This window comes from Ursus americanus, chromosome 26 (assembly GCF_024610735.1).
Source record: "Ursus americanus isolate L20-20 chromosome 26, mUrsAme1.1.p, whole genome shotgun sequence".
NCBI classification, from domain to species: Eukaryota; Metazoa; Chordata; class Mammalia; order Carnivora; family Ursidae; genus Ursus; species Ursus americanus.
This window is the reverse complement of record NC_142152.1, coordinates 22,073,235-22,092,876: the sequence shown is the minus strand read 5'-3', so window position 1 is coordinate 22,092,876 and position 19,642 is coordinate 22,073,235. Positions and strand designations below refer to the sequence as shown.

Genomic DNA, 19,642 nt, shown 5'->3' with positions numbered 1-19,642 from the left:
TGAGCATGACCAATACCAGCAGCAAACAAATAGTAAACAAATAAGCATATGGACACGTATATCATTTTGCAAACTGGTAAGTGCTGCGAAGGAAAAGTAAAGAGCGTGATAAAAACGTGTATCCAGTATGTGGTTTAGAGGTGACAGAGAAAACTTTTCTAAGGCACGGAGGATCCAAACGAGAGCGTGGAGAGTGCGGCCGATGCTCTGCGAGCAAAGGGGGGGATGACAAGGCCGGCTGACGAGGAGGGACCAGAGGCTTGCTGCGCTGGGCTGTTGGGGTGAGCGGTGATCTTACACATTGGGGAAAACCAGTGAAGGGTTGCAAGCATTGAAAAAGATCGCTAGTGTGCTTTTTTGGTAGACATTGGCAAGTTGGTAAAATGTATATGGATACACAAAGGGCCTAGACTAGCCAAAACAATTTTGAAAAAGAAGTGGTACTACCAGATTTCAAAGCTTCCTACAGAGCTGTCGTAACCAAGACTGCATTTGGCATTAGAATGGTCAGAGACAACAAATAAGACATAATAGAAAGTCCAGAAATAGTGCTTGCTCCAGCAGCACATACCCTAGAATTGGAGCGATACAGAGAAGCACGCCCCCGCAAGGATGACACACACATTCATGAGGCATTCCGTATTTCCGAGAAACGTATACAATTGCTGGATCACTATATTGGACCCCTGAAACTAACACTATGTTAACATACAGAAGAAAAATACAAAGTCCAGAAATAGACCCACACATATATGGTTAGTTGATTTTTGGCAAAAGTGCCAAGTCACTTCAACAGGGAAAGTATAGTCAGTAATGGTGCTGGAACCACTGAATACCTAGGGGAGATGACCCTCAACCCTTACATCATACACATAATTAAGTCAAAACCATAGAGCTGAACATAAAAACTATAGGACCCAAGAAAATATAAAAGTAAAGTTTTATATCTGTTCCCTTGGATTAGGCCACAATTTCTTAGAACACAAAAAGCACGGCTCAAAAATATTGATAAACTGTACTTCATCAAAACGAAAACTTGAAGACTCAGGAAAATGCAAACTCCAGACCAGGACAAAACATCCACAATACATATCTAACAAAGGCTTTCTATCCAGAGTATAGAAAGAACACTCAAAACTCAATAAGGCAAGACTATGCACCAAAAAATAGGCAAAAGATTTGAACACTTTTTTAAGATTTTATTTTTGGGGGTGTGGGGGCGCCTGGGTGGCTCAGTTAAGTGCCTGCCTTAGGCTCAGGTCATGATCTCAGGGTCCAGCAACTGAGCCCCGCTGTACATCTCATCGGGCTCCCGCTCAGTGGGGAGTCTGGTCCCTTTCCCTCTGCCCCTACGTGTCCGCCCCCACCCCCACTCATGCTCACTCTCTCAAATAAAATCTCTAATTTTTTTTTTTATTTTTAAAAAGATGATCTATTTGAGAGAGTGCACATGCACAGGCTTGCAGCAGAGGGGGAGGGAGAGAGACAAGCTGACTCTGGTCTCAGCAGAGAGCTGGCTGATGTGGAACTTGATCCCAGGACCCTGAGACTGCGACCTGAGCCGAAACCAAGAGTCAGATGCTTAACTGACTGAGCCACCCAGGTGCCCCTAAAGATTTTATTTCTTTAAGTAATCTCTACACCCAACACGGGGCTTGAATTCACAGCCCCTGGATTAAGAGTTGGGTGCTCTACCGATTCTGCCAGCCAGGCGTCCCAAAAGATTTGAACAGACTTTTGAAAAAGAGATACACTAATGCCCAAAAAAGCACATGGAAAAATGTCTAACCTCTCTGGTCACTGGGGGAATGCAAACTAAAACTATAATAAGATTCCACCACTCACCCACCCACTAGAATGGCTAAATTAAAAAAGAATTACAATACCAAGTGTTGGCAAAGATGTGGGAATGCAAAGTGCACAGCCATTGGAGAAAACAATTCGGCAGTTTTTCTGGCAGCAATTTCATTCACCTAAGTGAAGTGAAAGCACGTGCATGCTTGCACTCGAATAGTCACAGCTGCTGTATTCATGATAGCCCTAAACTAGAAACAGTCCAAATGCCACCATTGTGAACAGAGAAGCAAACTGTAGTATGTTTGGGTGACGGAATACTACTCAGCAGTAAAGACGGACGAATGGCTGATACCTCCAACTATAGGGATGAACCTTAGAAATGTGCTCAAATAAAGAAAACACAAAAGAATATATAAATATGATTCTATTAATACAAAAATCTAGAAAGGCAAAACCAATGGTGACAGAGAGTGGGCAAGTGGTTGCTGGGAGCCAAGATTGGGGAGGTAGGAATTAACTGGGTATGACAAGACTGTTAGATCATTTTCAAAAAATCATGACTCCCTTACAGATGTAAAAATGAACATGAGTTAAAGATTTCATTTAACTCATGAATGAGGAAACTGGTAAGGATATGACAAGCAATCAAAGCAGATCCAGAAAAACAACATGTATAGATCCAGAATATTGAAATCAATGCAAATGAAGGCTAAACGGGCTTCTTCCATACTGGGAGGTCAACTGAGCCTCTAGGGGACAGGATATAATTTGCATTTCTATAGACAAGAACGTTTTCCCTTCACTATTCTTACCTACAACCTATAGAGTTGTAAAATAGCTCAAAGAATGACAGACTAGAATCAAATTAACTCAGAAGGGTGTATGGACCAGGAGCCTTTTTCCACTCAAGATAACCAACAGCACCGGTGAGCAGGCAGTGAGAACAAGAGTGGATCTAGCAGACCCAGTCAGGAGGCCAGGACCGCTGTCCAGGTAAAGGATGGTGGGGAGAAGGGCTTGGAGCACAGCTGTAGTGACTGACTCAGAGACAGGTCCATCCAAATGAATGAACTTGAGCTCTGACCTTGATCTGGTGGAAGGTGCAGAAGTTTGATGAACAGGGGCGGCTGGGTGGCACAGCGGTTAAGCGTCTGCCTTCGGCTCAGGGCGTGATCCTGGCGTTCTGGGATCGAGCCCCACATCGGGCTCTTCTGCTATGAGCCTGCTTCTTCCTCTCCCACTCCCCCTGCTTGTGTTCCCTCTCTCGCTGGCTGTCTCTATCTCTGTCGAATAAATAAATAAAATCTTTAAAAAAAAGTTTGATGAACAGACAAAATAGGTTGGCTGTGAAAAAGAAATCCTAAAAAACAAAGAACAAGGTAGCTCACCTTTCGTGTAGAAAAAGCCATAATGTGTAGCAGGTGCTCAAAGGCCAGTTTCTTTTGGTTTGTGTGTTTACCGTGTACCAAGCAACTAATCAGGTTGAACAACATGAAATTGCCAATGTTTGACCCTTTTAACCAAAAAATGGCAACTTCATCCTAAGGAAAATCTTTAACACAGATTCTTACTTACTCCTGCCATTTGCTAGGCAGGCCTCCCTCCCCCCGACACCCCCCCCCCCACTTTTATAAATGACAAAAGCACCCAGAGGTCAAAGACCTTGTCCAATAATAACTTCTTAGTAAATGGTAAAGCAGGATTCAAACCCCTGCGGCCAACACCAGACCCACGTTGTAATCCCTGTGATGCACTATTCGAAACACTGCAGACTCCTGGGCTGTGCTGTTAAGGATAAGAGTGGTTTCTCAGAACTGTGCCCAGTCCCCTAAGAGTTTCACTTTGGCTAAACCCAGATCCCAAGCTTGACCGCCATGGCGGGTTTCCTGGCCTTCCTCCCCAGCACCCCCAGGGATCTGTTATCCCTGCCCTGAAACCAGGCAGCCTTCCTGGCTCAAGTGGGCATCTTCCTAGTGTCTTCTGACTGCTCCTCACTGACCTGTCCAAACCCCAACCTTCCAGTTCCGTCCCCCCCACCCCCTACCTGCCTTGTGTCACTGTGCTTACATTCCCTCACAGTCCCCATCACGCCACAAAAATTGTCACTGCCCATCGGAGTTCCTGATCTTTATCATGAGCTAAGTTTTTATTTCAGGACCCGCGTACCCTACACGTGAGGATCCCTGCACACGAGTGTCTCGCTGGAGGGAGTGGGTGGTCCCACTGTTTTATCCAGGATAAAACTAGGTGACACCCAGTGGCAGGCAGGACACGATCTTCTGACCGCGACCTCAAACGTGTCCAGCTGCTGGCTGTCCTTCTGGGACTTGACCCTCACATCTGAGTCTCAAGTCTCTCTGGGATTTTGAAGTGCTCTGCGAACATCCCGAGGAAATCGGCTGCACGGTGGCAGGTGCTTCTCCGGGCTCTACTTCCGGCAGAGTCGCTGGGGGAGCCTTGGGGGAGTGACTTCCTGGCCTTCGTCCCCGAGCAAACCTACCTCGAGGTACAAATAAACATTTGCCCAGGAGTTGAGGGCTCCCGCGCGCGGCTGGCGCTCCGAGTGCCCCGGCGTCGTCGGCGCGCCCGCGAGGAGGGTGACCCGCAGCAGCCGCAGCGCTGGGCGGGAGGGCTGCGACCCCCCCCCCCCCGCCAGGAATTCGCTTGGGGCCACGACGGCGATAGCGGCGGGCACAGAGGGCAGGAGGCGGCCAGATCAAAGGGAGCCGCCCGCCGGGCCGGGACTCTCCGGGCGCGCCGAGGAGCCGCCCCTCCGGGAAGGGCGGACGACGTCCCGGGCGCTGACCCGAGAAAGGCGCGGCGCCCCCGCCGCGCGCGCCCCCGCGGCCGCCGGTCTCCCGCCCCCTCCTCCGCGGTCCCCCGGCCGAACCCCGCGCGCCCCCGCGGTCCGCGCGCTCCCTCCCCTGGAGGAGGCGAGGCCGGGCGCGAAGGGACGCGCGGGAGCCGCTCGGGAGGCGCGGAGGCGCGGAGCGGAGTAGCGCCGCGAGGGAGACGATGCCTCGCCTGCCCGGCCGCGGGGGGCTCCTCGTCGGCGTGGTGCTGCTGGCGGCGCTGTTGGCCGCGGGCCGGGCGCTCCCCCTGAAGAAGCCGCGGCCCCGGAGCCCCGCGAGGCTGGCGGAGGTGAGCGGCGGGGCCGGGGCGCGAGCGGCGACCTCCGAGGGCGGGCGCGGAGCGAGGGCCAGGTGCGCCGGACCTGCAGGAGCCCCCGTCCCGGCCGGGCGGCGGGCGCGCGGGGGAGAGACTCCACTTCTGGGCCGAGCGCCGGGCGCGGACCCCGCGGGACAGCCCGGCCTCTTCCGCCCGCGGCTGCCTCGCCCTGAGCGAACCTCTCCTGCAGCCCCCTTGTCCAGGGGCGCGCTCCGAGAGGAGCCGGGAGGTGGGAGGGGAACGCGGCGCTGCGCGGAGATGCTGAGGTTCGACCGGCCGCATAACCAGCCGGTGCAGCCTCAAATCAGACCTGCAAAGGATTTGAGTCCCTTTGGGTGTGAATGGAGATGAGATGAGGTAGTGAGTGGGGGCTTTCAACTTGCTGGGGAGTAGTATTAGCCAGGGACCTTGATATGACTATGTACTTGGAAGAGAAGAGGTCGCTAAGACGTGATGGGGGGGGCGCTTTCTGGGTGGCCTGTGAGTGGGCTTTGGGGATGCGACTGAAAACAGAGGAGCGAGTTGAAAAAGAGTGGTTTAGACGTGGAGAGGAAACACGATCTGTCAAAACCTGCCTCCTTACACCAGGGTCAGCAGTCCAGCCATTCCTCCGTGGACTGCAGGGGACACTCATCCCCGTGGGGACAAAACCCTTGTTCCAGGGTATGCAGGCTGGTGTGGCAAGGGGTCCTGGCTCCTCCCATGCACTGAGCTCTTCTAGGAGGAGGACAGAGTACTTCTTCCCATTTTCCAGAGGAGGACACTGAGAGGCCCAGCCGGGTGCAGGGGACTGGTGGGTGAGTGGTACGCCCAGCCTGGGGGGCTAGTAGTGCCCAGGCTGCTGAGGCCTTCCAGAGGCGGTGGGAAGCAGGGGCCTGCCTACACTTGGGGTCTCTGTGGACTGGTGTTCATCCACCTTTTTTTCAATGCTGCCTTCCTAAGGAGACTTTTAGATATTTTTCCCCCTAAGTGCCTCTTCCACTGAAATTTTAATACCATGAATATACTGTCTGTGTACTATGGCACTTTAATGTGTTGCAAATTGTTGTAATAGCCAAGATTTTTTTGCCCCCAGTGTCCAGTTTTTGCTCCTTGTTGAGAGCACGTCCTATAGACCAGAGCCTCTCGGCCCCGTACTCCTGTCATCTCGGGTTGTATAGTTCTTTGTTGTGCATTGTGCATATTCAGCAGCGTGCCTGGCCTTGACCCACTAGGTGCCTGTAGCACCCAGCCTGGACGGAGCCAGACATTGCCCAGTGTTTCCTGAGGGACACCCCTGCCCCGACCACTGTCGGCAACCACTGCTGTAGACAAATCCAGAAGAACCCGACAGCCTCCGGCCAGTCCCACCTCCTAGGTGGAGATGACACTGGTCATAAAATGAATTGAATTGACATTTTTCCCCCTACTCATTTGACATAGTTTCTGTTTTAGTACTTACTGCTTTGTATTGTGATTATTTGTGGTATGTTTGCCGGATCTGCCCCAAGACTAGCCTAGAGGATGAGTTATTTCAGAGCCAAAGTCATATCCCCAGCCCTAGAATAGGGCCTGGCAGAACCCTCAAAGACATGTTAAAGCAAGTTAGTGCCATGAAGGAAAAACAGAGGTTGGAGCCCAGGGCCTGGGCTCCTGGTCCCAGTGGGTCGTTAACTCATGTATGACTCACTGTGGATGATTTCCTGACTTTTAGAATAAGAGGCTAAGTCATCTCCGTGATCCCGTCTAGCTCCAACACTGCTTCCGAAGCCTGCGTGATGTGTGTTAAGCTGTTCCCCAGCAAGGTGTTAGCTAAGAAATCACGTTGGGATAAGGCAGAATGCTGTTCTAAGGGCTTAGGTGATTGGTCAGAAATAACTGACAACTCCAAAGACTTTGAAGAAGCAGCTGAAGGACATAACCCCCCGCCCTGGGTCTAAAGGTACGGGTTGACTGAGGGGAAGCGAGCCTTCTCTGGGCCTGGCAGAGTCCGTGCAAAGTACTTTATGTGATGTTACCTCGTTGTTGCACCATTCTGACATGCTTGTTATTCCCATTTTCCAGAGGGAAAAATCAAGGCACAGAGCCGGTAAGCTTAACTGAGCTTGGCAGCCTGGGCTGTCATTTCGAGAGCTCTACCAGGGACTGTATGGTCCGTCTTTGCATGACACCCCCCAGCCTGCTCATCTGAAGTCTTGAAAAGTCTTGAAATCATCAGCATCAGGAAAAAAGTGTGCCACCCTCTCTCTGGGCAGGCCTGTTGCTGAGCCTCAGTTTACCCCCAGAATCAAATGGGAGTAAGAGAGCCCATTCTGTTGGATGGCCTGCTGGGCGAGGAAGCATGGTGCATGTGCGTGGCATCGTCGTTACGAGGATTTGTTGGGTGATAGACGGGCAAAGAATGACAGAGCTGTGCCTTGGGTGTCTTCCACTCTAGTAAGGGTCCGACCACCACCCAGACAGCCACAGTGCCTAGCATTTTGTGTTGCTTGTCTTGTTTTCCTCATTTTAGGGATGAGGAAACGATGGTGGACCTAATAACTAACCCATCGTCTGCAACTAGTAAGCGGTGAACTGGGATTGAAACCCAGCTTGGCTTAATTCCGGGACCCCTGGACCCCTTGCCGTGGCACCCACCACCTCCTGGGCAGGCAAGGGAAGACCTGAGGCGGGGGGAAGAGTTGAGGAACTTGGGGCCACGGGAGGGTGATGGAGATGAGAATTAGGGAAGAGAGAAGTGAGAGAGGACGGCTCTTCCAGGCTGCATGGACTGTTCCGCAGCAAGGGTCCCCCATGGGACGGAGCTGCAGGCGTTCCTGCTGTAGCAGCAGGGACGTGGTCCCCACGGAAGGACGCTCGCATGAGGGACGGGCTGAGAGTGACAAGCTCAGGCGCAGAGGAAGGAGCCTGCGGGCCTGGGGCAGCGTGACACATATGGTTGGGGTGCTTAGTCAGCACTTGGGCCTGGGTGTCATCCAGCCAGGTGCCTGGCATCAAGGGCTGGCTTGCAGGAGGGGCGTGGTGGGTTGAAAGGTCTCACCTGCCAGGCCAGGGCACCAGGAAGCAGATATGTTCCTGCAGGTCGGTTTTCTTTGGTTGGGGGGGGGCCCACTTTCTAGCCCAGCCAGTGAGTGAGTGTCAGAAGGGGGACTGGAACCCAGGTGTCTGTGATGCCAAGCCTGTGGCTTCACCCTCAGCCTCCCCCAGCCGCTGGCTACCTCCTTGGACCTTGACTGTGACCATCGCTCTCCCTCCGGAACATTCTTCCTGCTCAGAATTTGGAACTACTGGAAAGCTGGTTGAGGGAGAAAGGGAAGAATAGGAAGGGGGGCCAGGAGGCTGGGCTGCTTGGCCGTCCCGGGCAAGTCCTCTTGTCTCTGGCTCTTGGTCTCCCAATCTCGTTCCTCCCCTTTGCCTCTCACTGGGTTGTTCTGAAGATCAAACGGAGGGGTGGGTGTGAAGAGTGGAACATCGTGCTGTAGTGTTCTGGTCATTCGGCACACTGTGCACCCCGAGCGGCAGTCAGCGAACCCGCAGGTGCAGCCCTTGCTTGGAGCTGGCCAAGCACAGGGGACAAGGGCACGGCCCCTCCGGCCAGACCACCTGCCTCGAGTCCTGTTCCGCCAGCCCCCTGGGTGACCCCAACCAAATTACCGCACCTCACTGAACCTCGGCTGCCTCGGCTATGAGGAGAGGGTGACACGAGCACCCGCCCCAAGGGGGTGAGAATTCAGCGAGTGTGCTTGGCGGCACTGACTACGTCATCGGAGGGCCAGGTGCAGAATGAGAATGTGGGGCCTCGAAGCATTTCAAAGTTGTTTTTTTTTTTTTAAAGATTTTATTTATTTATTCGACAGAGATAGAGACAGCCAGCGAGAGAGGGAACACAAGCAGGGGGAGTGGGAGAGGAAGAAGCAGGCTCATAGTGGAAGAGCCTGATGTGGGGCTCGATCCCATAACGCCAGGATCACGCCCTGAGCTGAAGGCAGACGCTTAACCGCTGTGCCACCCAGGCGCCCCTCGAAGCATTTCAAGACGCCAGCAACGGAGCGGTCAGATGCCGAGCCTGTGCGAGGACTCGGGCACACAGCACGAAGCCAGTCTGGCCTGGCAGGACCCACCCTGTCACTAGTACTCTGGTGACAAGGAGGAGCTCCGAGGTCTCCGCTGGGGACCGGGTGGGCTGGAGGGGGAAGTCCAGCCCCCTCCTCCACCTGTGGCCCTCTGGCCTGGAAGAGGCAGTGTTGTTGAGTGCTAGGTCTCCAGCCCCTCCTGGGAGGCCAGGGTGACTGTGTGCAGCCTGGCTCTGTGTCCGTGGGCCTGGACTGCTGGGGCTGTGGGGAGCGGGGTGCCGGGCTGCGCCTGGCCGCGGGGTTTCACTATCCAGAGCAAGTTCCTGACCCCTGCGGCACTGTGAGGGGGCTGAAGCAGCTTAGCAGGTGGGCTCACGCCTGGCCAAGCCAGGGAGGGTGTGTGTGTGTATGTGCGTGCGTGTGTGTGTGTGTGTGTGTGTGTGTGTGTGTGTGTGTGAGAGAGAGAGAGAGAGAATGGGGGGGGTAGATCTTGGTATATGTCTACATATCTGATGTCTATCTGGGCGTTGATGCCATTCCTGCAAGGAACGGACTTGGATATTTGTACCTGCGTGAAACTCCACGTGCGAGGGTAACAGATGGGGGAGGTGGTCCTGGGGGACAAGACAGGTGTTCTTAAATGTGCTGGAACCTCAGAATTCAGGCCATGGGAATACACCCCCCAGAGTTCCCACATCCGCGGTGGCTGGGGACCTCAGGCCAACTAAGATGTAAAGAACTAACAGTGCCTGGCCGGAGGGGTACTGTCTCTCTAGAAACATCCGTCACCACCCCTAGGTGAGGCTCACCGCACGCTGGCCGTGTTTGAGGCAGCCCTCGTTCTAACTCAGCAACCACACAAGACAGAGACTGCTGTTCTCTTCATTTATGAAGACAGAGTTTAAGGCAGATTAAGTTGACCTGCCCAAGGTCACACAGCTCCTAAGTGTACAAGTCGGGATTGGAACCCAGGCTGTGGGGCCTCCAGCCTACACCCGTGACCACGAGCTGCCAGCACGATGACGAACACGAAGTGCTTTGTGAATACAGAGGTGGCTGTGCATGGGGGTTGTCGTCGTGTGTGTCCACACATGTGTGCGTGCACCCAGGCGTGGGCGTTGAGATCAGGCAGAGCTGAGTTTGAACCCGAGCTCCAGTACTGTAACCTTGGTGACCCACCGTCGATCCCTGACCCTGTCTGAGCCTCCCTGTGGGCTCATCGTTAACGTAGTCGCCTTCACCCCTCGGGGTTGCTAGTGTTCATTCAGTCACTCAGCGATGATTTATTGAGCTCCTCCTGTGTACCAGGCACTGTGCTAGGCACAGGCTTCCCAGGAGCAAAGCAGACAAAAAGTCCTGCCTGCAGTCTAGCTGGGGTGGCAGAAGGCACATCAAGGGCCTGGCCCAGGCTGGGGAGGGAAGATGTGCTCAGACAGCACTTGCGGGGCAGGGCTCTGGGGGCTCTGCCCGGATCTCTGCAGGCCTTTCATCCCGTTGCCAGTGTCCAGCTGCCAGATGGCTGTCACTGCCACTAGGGCTGCTCTGAGCTGTCACCGCAAGCCTGAGGTGCCCAGGGAGCAAATCCTCTCCTCCCTCCGGCAGCCCTCAACCAGTGACTGGCAGGGCTTATAGGTACGTAGCCCAGCTCCCCTCTTCTGGGGGAATAACTGAGACCCTCGATGGGACTGAGCTCCCCTTGTCCCCCGTGGTCACTAACTTGAGGGAGCATTTCTGTATTAGCCGCTTCCTGTCCCTGACTCCCTCCCCCACTCCCTGCTCGTGTCTCCAGGAATCACCTTCCGAAGGAATGCCTTGCCCTTGAATTCTTGTGTCAAGGTTGGCTTCCGAAGGAACACAAAATAAGACTGGTGTCCCCCCTCCACTGCACTCCTGGGGTTCCCTGGGGCCTGAAACATGGGGCAGGGGGCCCCGAGAGCAGCTGCAGAGAAGGGTGGCGTGTGTGGCTGGGATGATTAGCTGGGGTTTCTATGGCCTTTGCTCATCATCTGTTCCACCTGGGCACCAGGGAGTGGAGAGGCGGAAGAGGGCTGGAAACGCACATTCTGAGCACCTGCTGGATACCAGCTCTTTCCCATCACTGTTCTCCATTTTACAGATAACGATGCTCACAGAACTTATGTCCCCTGTCAGGGTCCCACAGGTCAGAAGCCAGGCTATTTGGGGATTCAGGCCTAAGCGGCCTGACTTTAGAGGAGGATTTCTTTCTTTTTTTAAGTTTAGTTATCTATGTATGTATGTATTCAGGTAATCTCTACACCCAGTGTGGGGCTTGAACTCATGACCCCGAGATCAAGAGTCAGGTTCTCTGCCGACTGAGCCAGCCAGGCACCCCGAGAGCAGGGCTTCTTCGCTGTAGCCTTGTTGACATTCTGGGCTGGATAATTTGTGTGGGGCTGTCCTATGTGTCGTAGGCTCTCAGGCCTCACTCATAAGGTGCCAGGAGCACCCCTTTCCGGTTGTGACAACCACAAATGTCTCCAGACCTTGCCAAATGTCCTCAATGAGAACCACTGCCTAACTATCTGCTCACAGGGCAGGGGCATCCACATCAGCCAGAAAGGCTGCAGACCCTGAGGTCCTGCTGTCCTGAGACTGCCTGTCCCTGGACCCCAGAGGCCACAGACAGAGGAGCCGCTGAACCACATCACAGGGACAGTTAGGGCTTTGGTGGCGTCGTGGGTGGGAGCTGCCAGGAAGGCAGCATGTGGGGATGTGCCAGGCCTCCGAGACTGGCCAGCGAAGGGGCTGAGCTGCTCTGTTACTCATGTGTCCATCCTCTGCTTACCCAGCCTGGCTGTCCAGACCAGAGCCCTTTGAGCTGCAGACTCCAGAGCCGGACGCGATGGGCCCACAGAGATTAATGCAGGAGCCTTGGAGCCGGGTGTCTGCCGACCCCTGGAGGGAGGGGCTCAAGGGGAGAGACTGAAGGTTCTGATTCTCTTTCCAACCCAAGGAAAGAAAGTCATAGCAAAACACTAGACTGAGTAAGCCTCCGATTCGTGAAGTAGACTCTCCACACTCTTGCCTGTAGTGTCCGAGCAGAAGGGTCAGCAGTATGCGCTCCGGGGCGCCTGGATGGCTCAGTGGTGGAGCGTGTGACTCTTAATCTCAGGGTGTGGGTTCGAGCCCCACATTGGGTGTAGAGAGTACTTAAAAATAAAATCTTAAAAAAAAAAAAAAAAAAGAAGAAGAAGAAGGGTGTGGGCTCTGGGCCCAGGGTGTCTGGTTCAAATCCTGGCTCTACCACTAAATGTCTGTGGTGGAGCGTGTGACTCTTAATCTCAGGGTGTGGGTTCGAGCCCCACATTGGGTGTAGAGAGTACTTAAAAATAAAATCTTAAAAAAAAAAAAAGAAGAAGAAGAAGGGTGTGGGCTCTGGGCCCAGGGTGTCTGGTTCAAATCCTGGCTCTACCACTAAATGTCTGTGTGACCTTGGACAAGTGACTTGCCCTCTCTGTGCTTTAGTTTCCATTGTCCAAATGGGGATGACAGCCGGCACCTACCTCTGAGGGCTGTTGGGAGGATGAAATGAGTGATCGAGTGTATAGAAAAGTGCCACAGATGCTGTGGAAATATTTGATAAATAAAATTCTGACAGTCCTTCCAGGTAGGAATTATCCTCATTTTGCAGATCGAGTTGAGTGAGCTAGTAAGAGGCAGAGCTGGGATTTGAACCCAGGCTGATCTGACTGTCCAGACCTGTGTTTTTTCACACCGTTTCAGATATGAGGTGGGAGATGGGGTCAGGGCTGTGGACTGAGTGGGTTGGGATCCATTGGCTCCCAGCCCCTGGTTCATAAAGGCAGCTCTGGGCAGTGCTCTTTCCATGCTGTTGTGGAGACCTGAGTAATGGCGGCAGCCTGGAAGTAGGTGGACGGCCGCCCCACTGTCCCACTGAGCGGGTGAGGGCTGCAGCTGGAGTCGGAGACACGCAGGGTCTTTCACTTACTGTCTGAGCGGAAGCAGGGACGGTTCCGGTGTGGACCCCCCTCCCCCGGGGGCACTGGCCAGTGGAGGGAATTAACTGGCAGGCAGACAGCTGTACCAGCACCTGGAGTGGGAAAAGGTGCCGGGCCCCAGGTGGGCAGGCGGAGGAAGGTAGCAGTGGTCAGGGGTGCTAAGGAATACAGCCCCCACCTGGACGGCTTGGGAGGGCCAGTGGCCGGAGAGCCTGCTGGGGGAAGGCCCAGGTCTGCCCTCACTTCCCTGTGGCTTTTCTAGGCCTTCCTGCCCTGACTTGGGAGGCCCGCTGTCTGTTCCCGGCCAGGAGCCCGGGGGACTCTGAGGCATGTGGTCTGCTAACTGCACTTGGAAACACAGGCTTCCCTCTCTGGACCTCAGTTTTCTTCATCTGTAAAATGAGGAGGTGAGCTGTGTCTCTTCCATGTGTAGAAACCTGATTTAGCCCCCGCCATGCCTCATGCTGGCTCCGTCTGTCCAGGCACTCTGTGGACATGGCCTCACTTCTCTGAGGCGGTAAAGCCAGTATGTTCAGATACATAGTCACACGGGGGGGTTGTGGCCTGGACAGACCCCAGGGCTCCTGAATCTCCCTCTTCAGGTCTACTTGGGGCGAGCCCTGACCCCAATCACCCCTCCCACCTCTCTCTTTCAGGTATCAGCCTCCTCAGATCCCGGCTCTCCTAGGGAAGAAGAGGGGAGCCTTCTGCTCCCCAGAACCCGCCGCCTGCAGTCAGGGCCACGCCGTCACAGGTGCCAGGCGCTCAGTGAGCCAGCAGCCCCGAGCCCGGACAGGGCGGCCCCTCCCAGGACCCCAGAGGACACTCCCTTGCTGCTTGAGCTGCAGAAACTGCCAAGATTGGCCAACACAGACTTGAGTGCCCCGAACCCCAATATCCAGGTGAGAGCTACAGGAGGGCCGTGGGCCCAGTGGGCACCAGGAAAGGAGCTGGGCTGAACTGTATTCCTTGCAGGGCAGGGGTCCTGTTCAGGGTCATGGAAGATGGAATAGTGGGGGTAATGCTCATTCTCTTCCCAGCTACAGACTGAGCAGGACACGTGGCCCCCTGAGCCCCTGTCTTCTAGCCCGTGACAAGGGACAGACGGCCCTGGCAGGGCTGTCACGAGGACCAGACGTGTGGAGAAGCTTCGTGAGCTGCAGGGGCTCCCAGGAATCTGGGGGAGGAGGGACTTGTGGCCTCCACTCAGGCCCAACCCTTCCTGCAGGGTCGGTTGCACGCAAAATGGGGTGGGCCGATAGTGGGGGGGCTGCCGCCCCAGAGGGGCTTTATGGGGCCAGTGGGACTCTAGTTTATGTTCCCCACTGCCGATCCTCAGTCCCTGGTGGTAGTTCTGCCTTTGGTGCAGCACCTGCGGTTTGCAAACACTTTCATCAGAAGAGAAAAGGCCACAAAAAAGTGTAGAATCTAATATTCTTAAATTGTTTAAAAGTATATGTGTCTGCGCACATATATGTGTGTGTGTGCGTGTGTGTGTGTGTGTGTGTGTAAAACCTGGAACACCAATCATCAAAATGTTATCTGTCAAAGATTTTAATTTTTTTCATTATATTTTGCTGGTTTTCCCCCAAATTTTGTTCAGTAACTTCATTTTTTTTTAGAGATTTTATTTATTTATTTGAGAGAGAGCATGAGTGAGAAAGTGAGAGAGAGAGCACAAGCTGGGGGAAGGGCAGAGGGAGAGGGAGAAGCAGACTCCCTGCTGAGCAGGGAGCCTGACGATGGAGCCCGACGATGCGGGGCTCAATCCCAGGACCCGGAGACTGGAGATTGTGACCTGAGCTGAAGGCAGACAGGTAACCGACTAAGCCACCAGGCACCCCTCATATTATTTTGTAATAGCCAAAAATAATGTTTTCAGAATTCACTTTCACATAAATGACTTCATGTTTCTTATTTTCTGTCCACCATGTGACGAGTGAGGGGACATCCCTGCCCCCCTGCACCCTCTGTGTCCCCTTCCCACCTCCCCAGCCGGGGCCCGCTATGGGAGTTTGCTGTCTTCGCTATTATTTTCCAGTCCCACAACGAGCCCCAGGGCTGTTAGCGGCCCCAGATGGAGCCGCAGTTCACAGCCAGCATCTCTTAAGCGAGAGGTCTCTATCCTGGCACAGTGTTAGAGCCGCCACGCCTGGCCCCACCTCAGGTGGTTAAACAGGTGTCTAGGGTTGGGTCAGGGAGTCTGGAACACCCAGGGCATTCTGATGCACAGCCAAGTCTTAAACTGTGACCCCATATGCCCTGGGAGGCCAGGAAGGTTGGTGACGAAAATGAGCTGATTTGGAGGGAAGGTAGGGCCTCTGCCCCTGCCGCCTACACTTGTCATCTCTCCTGTCCCTGCTCTGAGCCCTCCTTCACCGGCCAGCCTGTGCTTGTCCCTCTGCAGGGTGACCATTGAGGTGGTGGAGGGTCCCCAGGCCGGGGTGGAGATGGACCTGCTGGCCAAGCCCAGCAGCCGCTGGCCCCAGGGTGCCTCACGCTGGCTGCCTGCCGAGGAGCTCTTCTGGCCCCTGTTCTGGGGCTACCTGGAGGGCGAGGAGGGGAGGACTGATCTCAAGGGCAGAGCCCCAGGAGAAGAAGAGGAAGAAGAGGAGGAGGAGGAGGAGGAAGAGGAAGGCGATTACCCTGCAGAGGACGGCCAGAGTGAGGCCAGGAGGACGGCGACGAGGAAGAGTGCGGTGAGCAGGACCCTGGGTTCAGTGGCGCCACCAGCAGCTGGGAGCGGGGCTGGCTGGCCCCTGGGGACTGGGCCTGCAAGGGTCCAGCCGGCTACGGTGAGCACCCCCATCTTGGCATCCCCGGCTGCTGCCTCTGGAGGTCCTGAGAGGGAATGGGCTAGAGAGAGGCCTGAGAGCTTCCCGAGCAGGGGCAGCTGTGGAGACCAGGAGCTTAGGCGTGGACAGACACCATCGCCCCCTAAGTAGCAGCATTACCCATAGCTTGCAAAATTCGCAGTTTCTTTCCCCAAACATCTGACCTTCACAACAGCCCTGAGACCCCCTCAGCAAAACGAACATTTGTTAATTTTTATAGTCATATCTTTCAGTTGCCAACAAATTGGAGAATGCTATAAACCCCACCACTCACAACTGACCTCATGTTCAGACTATGTGAGGTTTGCATCCTGGCTGGGCCACCTACCAGCTGAGTGACCTTGGGCAAGTTACTCAACCTCTCTGTGCCTCATGTCCTTCCTCTCTAAAATGGAGAATGACACAACCCTTACTACATAAGATTGGGTGTAGAGGGTATGAAGTGAGTTAATACACTTAAAGTGCCGGCAGAGAGTCAAGTAAATATTGGCTGTTTTTATCGGAAAACAACATAACAGCCCAGACTGTCCAGAAAACGCCCCCTCACGCCTGCCCAGCCCCCATGACGGCCATTCTCATTTTTTGCACTGCAGTTTCATGCTTCGTGTTTCAGGCACAGTTGCAGCCATTCTCCCCAGGGCCCTGGCGTGTCGTCCTTGGACGGCGGTGCCATGATGAAGACTAAGGCCCGGCAGCCTTGCCCCAGTTCACCAAAATAATGTAAACTGGCAGAATTTGCATGCCTTTCCGCTCTTCTTCCATTAATTGTCCTTAAACTCTTGGTGCCCGTCTGCTCAGACCTGCCTGGGAAGTGAGGAGAGAGCCAGCTGTGTCAGGACTTTGGAGGTTCCACAGAGACACCCCCAGGTCCCAGCCCGGCACAACGGTGGTCTGCACGTGCTGTCATGGTGTACGGCAGGTTCCTCGGGCCAGGACTGGGTCCCGAACGTGGGAAGTCAGGATCTTCCTTCCTATCCTAGCGCCAGGGCAGTCTTGTCAGCCGTGGTTTTGACCGACGTGATTGGCAGGGGGGTCCGCTGTACATGGGGCCCCGCTGAGGGACAGGTGGGGGCTGAAATGTAGCCCAGGCTTCGTCCACGGGGCCGGCAGCCCTGGCGCGGGCGGCGTCCTCCTGAGGAAGGGGCGCCTTCTGCTGATTGGCACCGATGCTCCCTGTGGGCTGTGCTCGCTCACCCCGGGCTCCCTGCCTTGACCCAGACTATGAGCTTCCAGCGGAGTGGAGCCCCTGGTCTCCCTGCAGTGGGAGCTGCAGCAGCGGGAGCCAGAGGAGGACTCGGCCCTGCGGCTTCACCTGCATTGCCACCGAGTCCCGTGCCTGCGACCTGCCCCCTTGTCCTGGTGAGACGAGAGCCCCGGGGCCTGCAGAGGCGGCCACTTAGACACTGGGCTCGGTCCCCTGGGAATGCGGGTCTTGTTGGAGGGCGGGGCCCGGAGAAGGGAGGCAGGCAGCTCACCGAGGCGGTGGTCTGGCCTCGGCCCAGGCCTAGCCCAGATGCTGTGGGCACTGAGAGCCTAGTGAGGGCTGGGCCTCCCCAGCAGCCTGGCCTCCTCTCTTCCCAAAGGCACTGAGGACAAGGACCCCTTGGGCTTCCCCAATGAGGGGTGGCAGCCCCTGGCCCATAATGCTACGGACATACTCGTCCCAGGTCAGTGGGGAGCTAGGCCGTGCTCCGGGGGGCTTGGGGAGCACCTGTCTGGGAGGGGAGCGTCTCTGCACAGACAGGAATCTCGCCTCCGTCCATGGAGACAGAGTAGCTGTTCCGGCTGGAAGATGAGCCTCCCCAGCGAAGGGGCCCTAGCCTTTCTGAGTCCCGCTAACCCGGCCACTGGCCTTTCCCAGACTGACATTCCTGCTGGGAAGAAGGTCCTGATGGGAGCCACAGCGCTTGGAGGCCAGTCCGTGGGGCAGATTCTGGCTGGCTGCAGGAGGGCATGGCGATGTTCTGGCTTCCACTCCCGGCCACTCTGGAGGCTCCCCGGCAGGCTCTGTGTGGGAAGGGGTGCTGTCCGAAACAGGTCAGGGGCCGGAACTCCGGAACTGCCCCTTCCAGCAGCTTGAGAGCAGGCTGTTTTTGCTAGGACGTTCTGCATCTTGGTGTCACTTGCACCCCACGAGGAGGGAGGCAGCTGCCCACAGGCCCCCTTGTGGGTGGGGCCTACTCAGTACTGTGAAGCTCCCGAGCCGGTGGGGTGCGCCTGGCACTGTGTGGGGCCGGGGATCTGCCCTCGAGGAGCTCAGGTCTTAGGAGGAGAGACACATGTGACCAGCTTGAGCACTACGCGGCAGAGCGTGCCCCCAAAGTTCTGGAGCAAAGAGAAAGGAGCCATGTGTTAGAGGCCACATTCCCAAAGGAGAGAGAATGGAGGAGGCCAGCATAGACAGAGGGGGCCGCAGGGGGCCCAGAGAGACAGAGTGAGCCTGAGACCGGTGGAGGTAAGAATAAGAATGGACCAATGGTGAAGACAGTGGGACACTTTCTTACCAACTGCTTAAAACAGTGGTCCCTGCCCCCAACCACCCTAGCTCCTTCCCCAAGAGCCCAGCTCCTTCCCACCATCCAGCACGTGAAGGGACAGCCTCTAGGCCCCTCCTCCAGCCCCTGCCTCCAGCCCCTTGGCCAACATCCATTCTGAGTTGTGGCTGCTCGCTTTACGTTTCCTGGGGGGGTATGTGGGGGACTGCCTTCTCCGGCCCGCTGGGAGGCAGTGTCCCAGCCTGGCCACTCGTTTTCTTCCCTCTCCCCCTGCGCTGGCTCTCCACGCACATCGTGAGTCCCAGGACCTGTGGTGGGAGGCCCGGGTCCCGAGGCCCGACAGCTGCCCCTGGTCAGGCTGGCAGCCAGCCTAGTGAGCAGCCCCCCCTTACCTCTGGGTGGTTGCACGAGGCCCTCTTGCCCCACCTCTGCTGGGAGCCACCACAGACCAGGGCCTAGTCCATAACAGGTTACCTTCGGCTCTGAGCTGCCTTTCGGGTATAGGGCTGAAGTGAATCCGTGGGGGCAAATGTGGACAGACAGGCTGAGGCGGCCGAGACAAGGGCTGGCTCCAGGCAGGGAATAGGTCAACCAATGCAGGTCCCTTCCTTTGTCCAGCACCTCTGTTCTGTTCGGGTTGTAGGCATGTGCAGGCCTGGGAGATGGCGCGGCTTGGGGCGGGCTCAGAATTGGCTCAGGAGGGTGTGCCCCACCGTGAACTGGTAAACCAGTTCTCTGGACAGGGTTGGTGGCAGGCAAGCCCAGATTTGGACGATTTCTGTGGTGTAAACGCTCCCACCACGGCCCACTTCAGGCTCCCGAGCTGATGTTGCTGAAGGCACTGAGCTCAGAGCTGGGAAGAGAGGCACGTAATCGGCTCTCCTACACACCTGTCCCCTCACCCCCGAACCATACTTCCTTGCCTTCTGTGGACTGGAAGTGCTGTGGTCCCAACTGTCCTGTTCACGAAAGCGCCGAAAGGTGGGGACCTCAGCCTCTAGACAGCTGCCCTGAAGCTCTTTGTGACCCTCAGCAATAAAGCACTTTATTTTCAAATTCTGTCTGATGAAGAATTTGGAGCCTCCGCAGGGGTGTAGGGAGCCCTGTTTGCAGCCCAGGCCAAGCCCCCCGGGGCTGTGTTTGCCTCTCCTTAACCCAGCTGGGCAGGCAGAACTGGAGTGCGGAGATTGGGTGTAAATGTGAGTTATCCCAACTCACACTCCTACAGGGTTGCGTGGGAGAAAGGGAGGAGCTGGCTGGACCTCAGGGACACGGGCACCTTCGCTAGTTCTTGTGGACAGGAGGACTTCTAAGTC

General features: G+C 55.6%; 2 protein-coding genes and 1 pseudogene across 5 annotated transcripts; all 3 read left to right on the top strand.

Annotated features, from left to right (window-relative positions):
* The first annotated feature begins 548 nt into the window (after window positions 1–548).
* On the top strand, window positions 549–647 carry LOC123799076 (U6 spliceosomal RNA; annotated as a pseudogene).
* Window positions 648–4,249: 3,602 nt separating this feature from the next.
* LOC148107699 (isthmin-2-like) lies at window positions 4,250–15,467 on the top strand. 4 transcript variants are annotated; one of them, XM_087856156.1, is made up of 3 exons: window positions 4,250–4,938; window positions 13,654–13,899; window positions 15,405–15,467. In XM_087856156.1, the coding sequence occupies exons 1-3, from the start codon at window positions 4,813–4,815 to the stop codon at window positions 15,414–15,416; spliced, it is 384 nt and encodes a 127-aa protein (XP_087712282.1). In that variant the 5' UTR covers window positions 4,250–4,812; the 3' UTR covers window positions 15,417–15,467. The 4 variants fall into 4 exon arrangements, 3 of the variants coding, with proteins under 3 accessions (XP_087712282.1, XP_087712281.1, XP_087712280.1); XM_087856155.1 differs by lacking the exon at window positions 15,405–15,467 and adding an exon at window positions 14,038–14,157 and having other exon boundaries at window positions 4,266–4,938; XM_087856154.1 differs by lacking the exon at window positions 15,405–15,467 and having other exon boundaries at window positions 4,268–4,938; window positions 13,654–13,961.
* On the top strand, window positions 15,448–19,629 carry LOC123798863 (uncharacterized). The gene is made up of 4 exons (XM_087856153.1): window positions 15,448–15,696; window positions 17,050–17,190; window positions 17,415–17,498; window positions 19,555–19,629. The coding sequence occupies exons 1-4, from the start codon at window positions 15,448–15,450 to the stop codon at window positions 19,612–19,614; spliced, it is 534 nt and encodes a 177-aa protein (XP_087712279.1). The 3' UTR covers window positions 19,615–19,629.
* Window positions 19,630–19,642: the final 13 nt, after the last annotated feature.

Coding starts and splice junctions, on each gene's coding strand:
- LOC148107699 (XM_087856154.1), top strand. CDS start 4,813: ATGCCTCGCCTGCCCGGCCGCGGGGGGCTCCTCGTCGGCGTGGTGCTG. Junction 4,939..13,653: donor GCCCCGCGAGGCTGGCGGAG/GTGAGCGGCGGG, acceptor TCTCTCTTTCAG/GTATCAGCCTCCTCAGATCC.
- LOC123798863 (XM_087856153.1), top strand. CDS start 15,448: ATGGACCTGCTGGCCAAGCCCAGCAGCCGCTGGCCCCAGGGTGCCTCA. Junction 17,191..17,414: donor CGACCTGCCCCCTTGTCCTG/GTGAGACGAGAG, acceptor CTCTTCCCAAAG/GCACTGAGGACAAGGACCCC. Junction 17,499..19,554: donor TACGGACATACTCGTCCCAG/GTCAGTGGGGAG, acceptor ACACTCCTACAG/GGTTGCGTGGGAGAAAGGGA.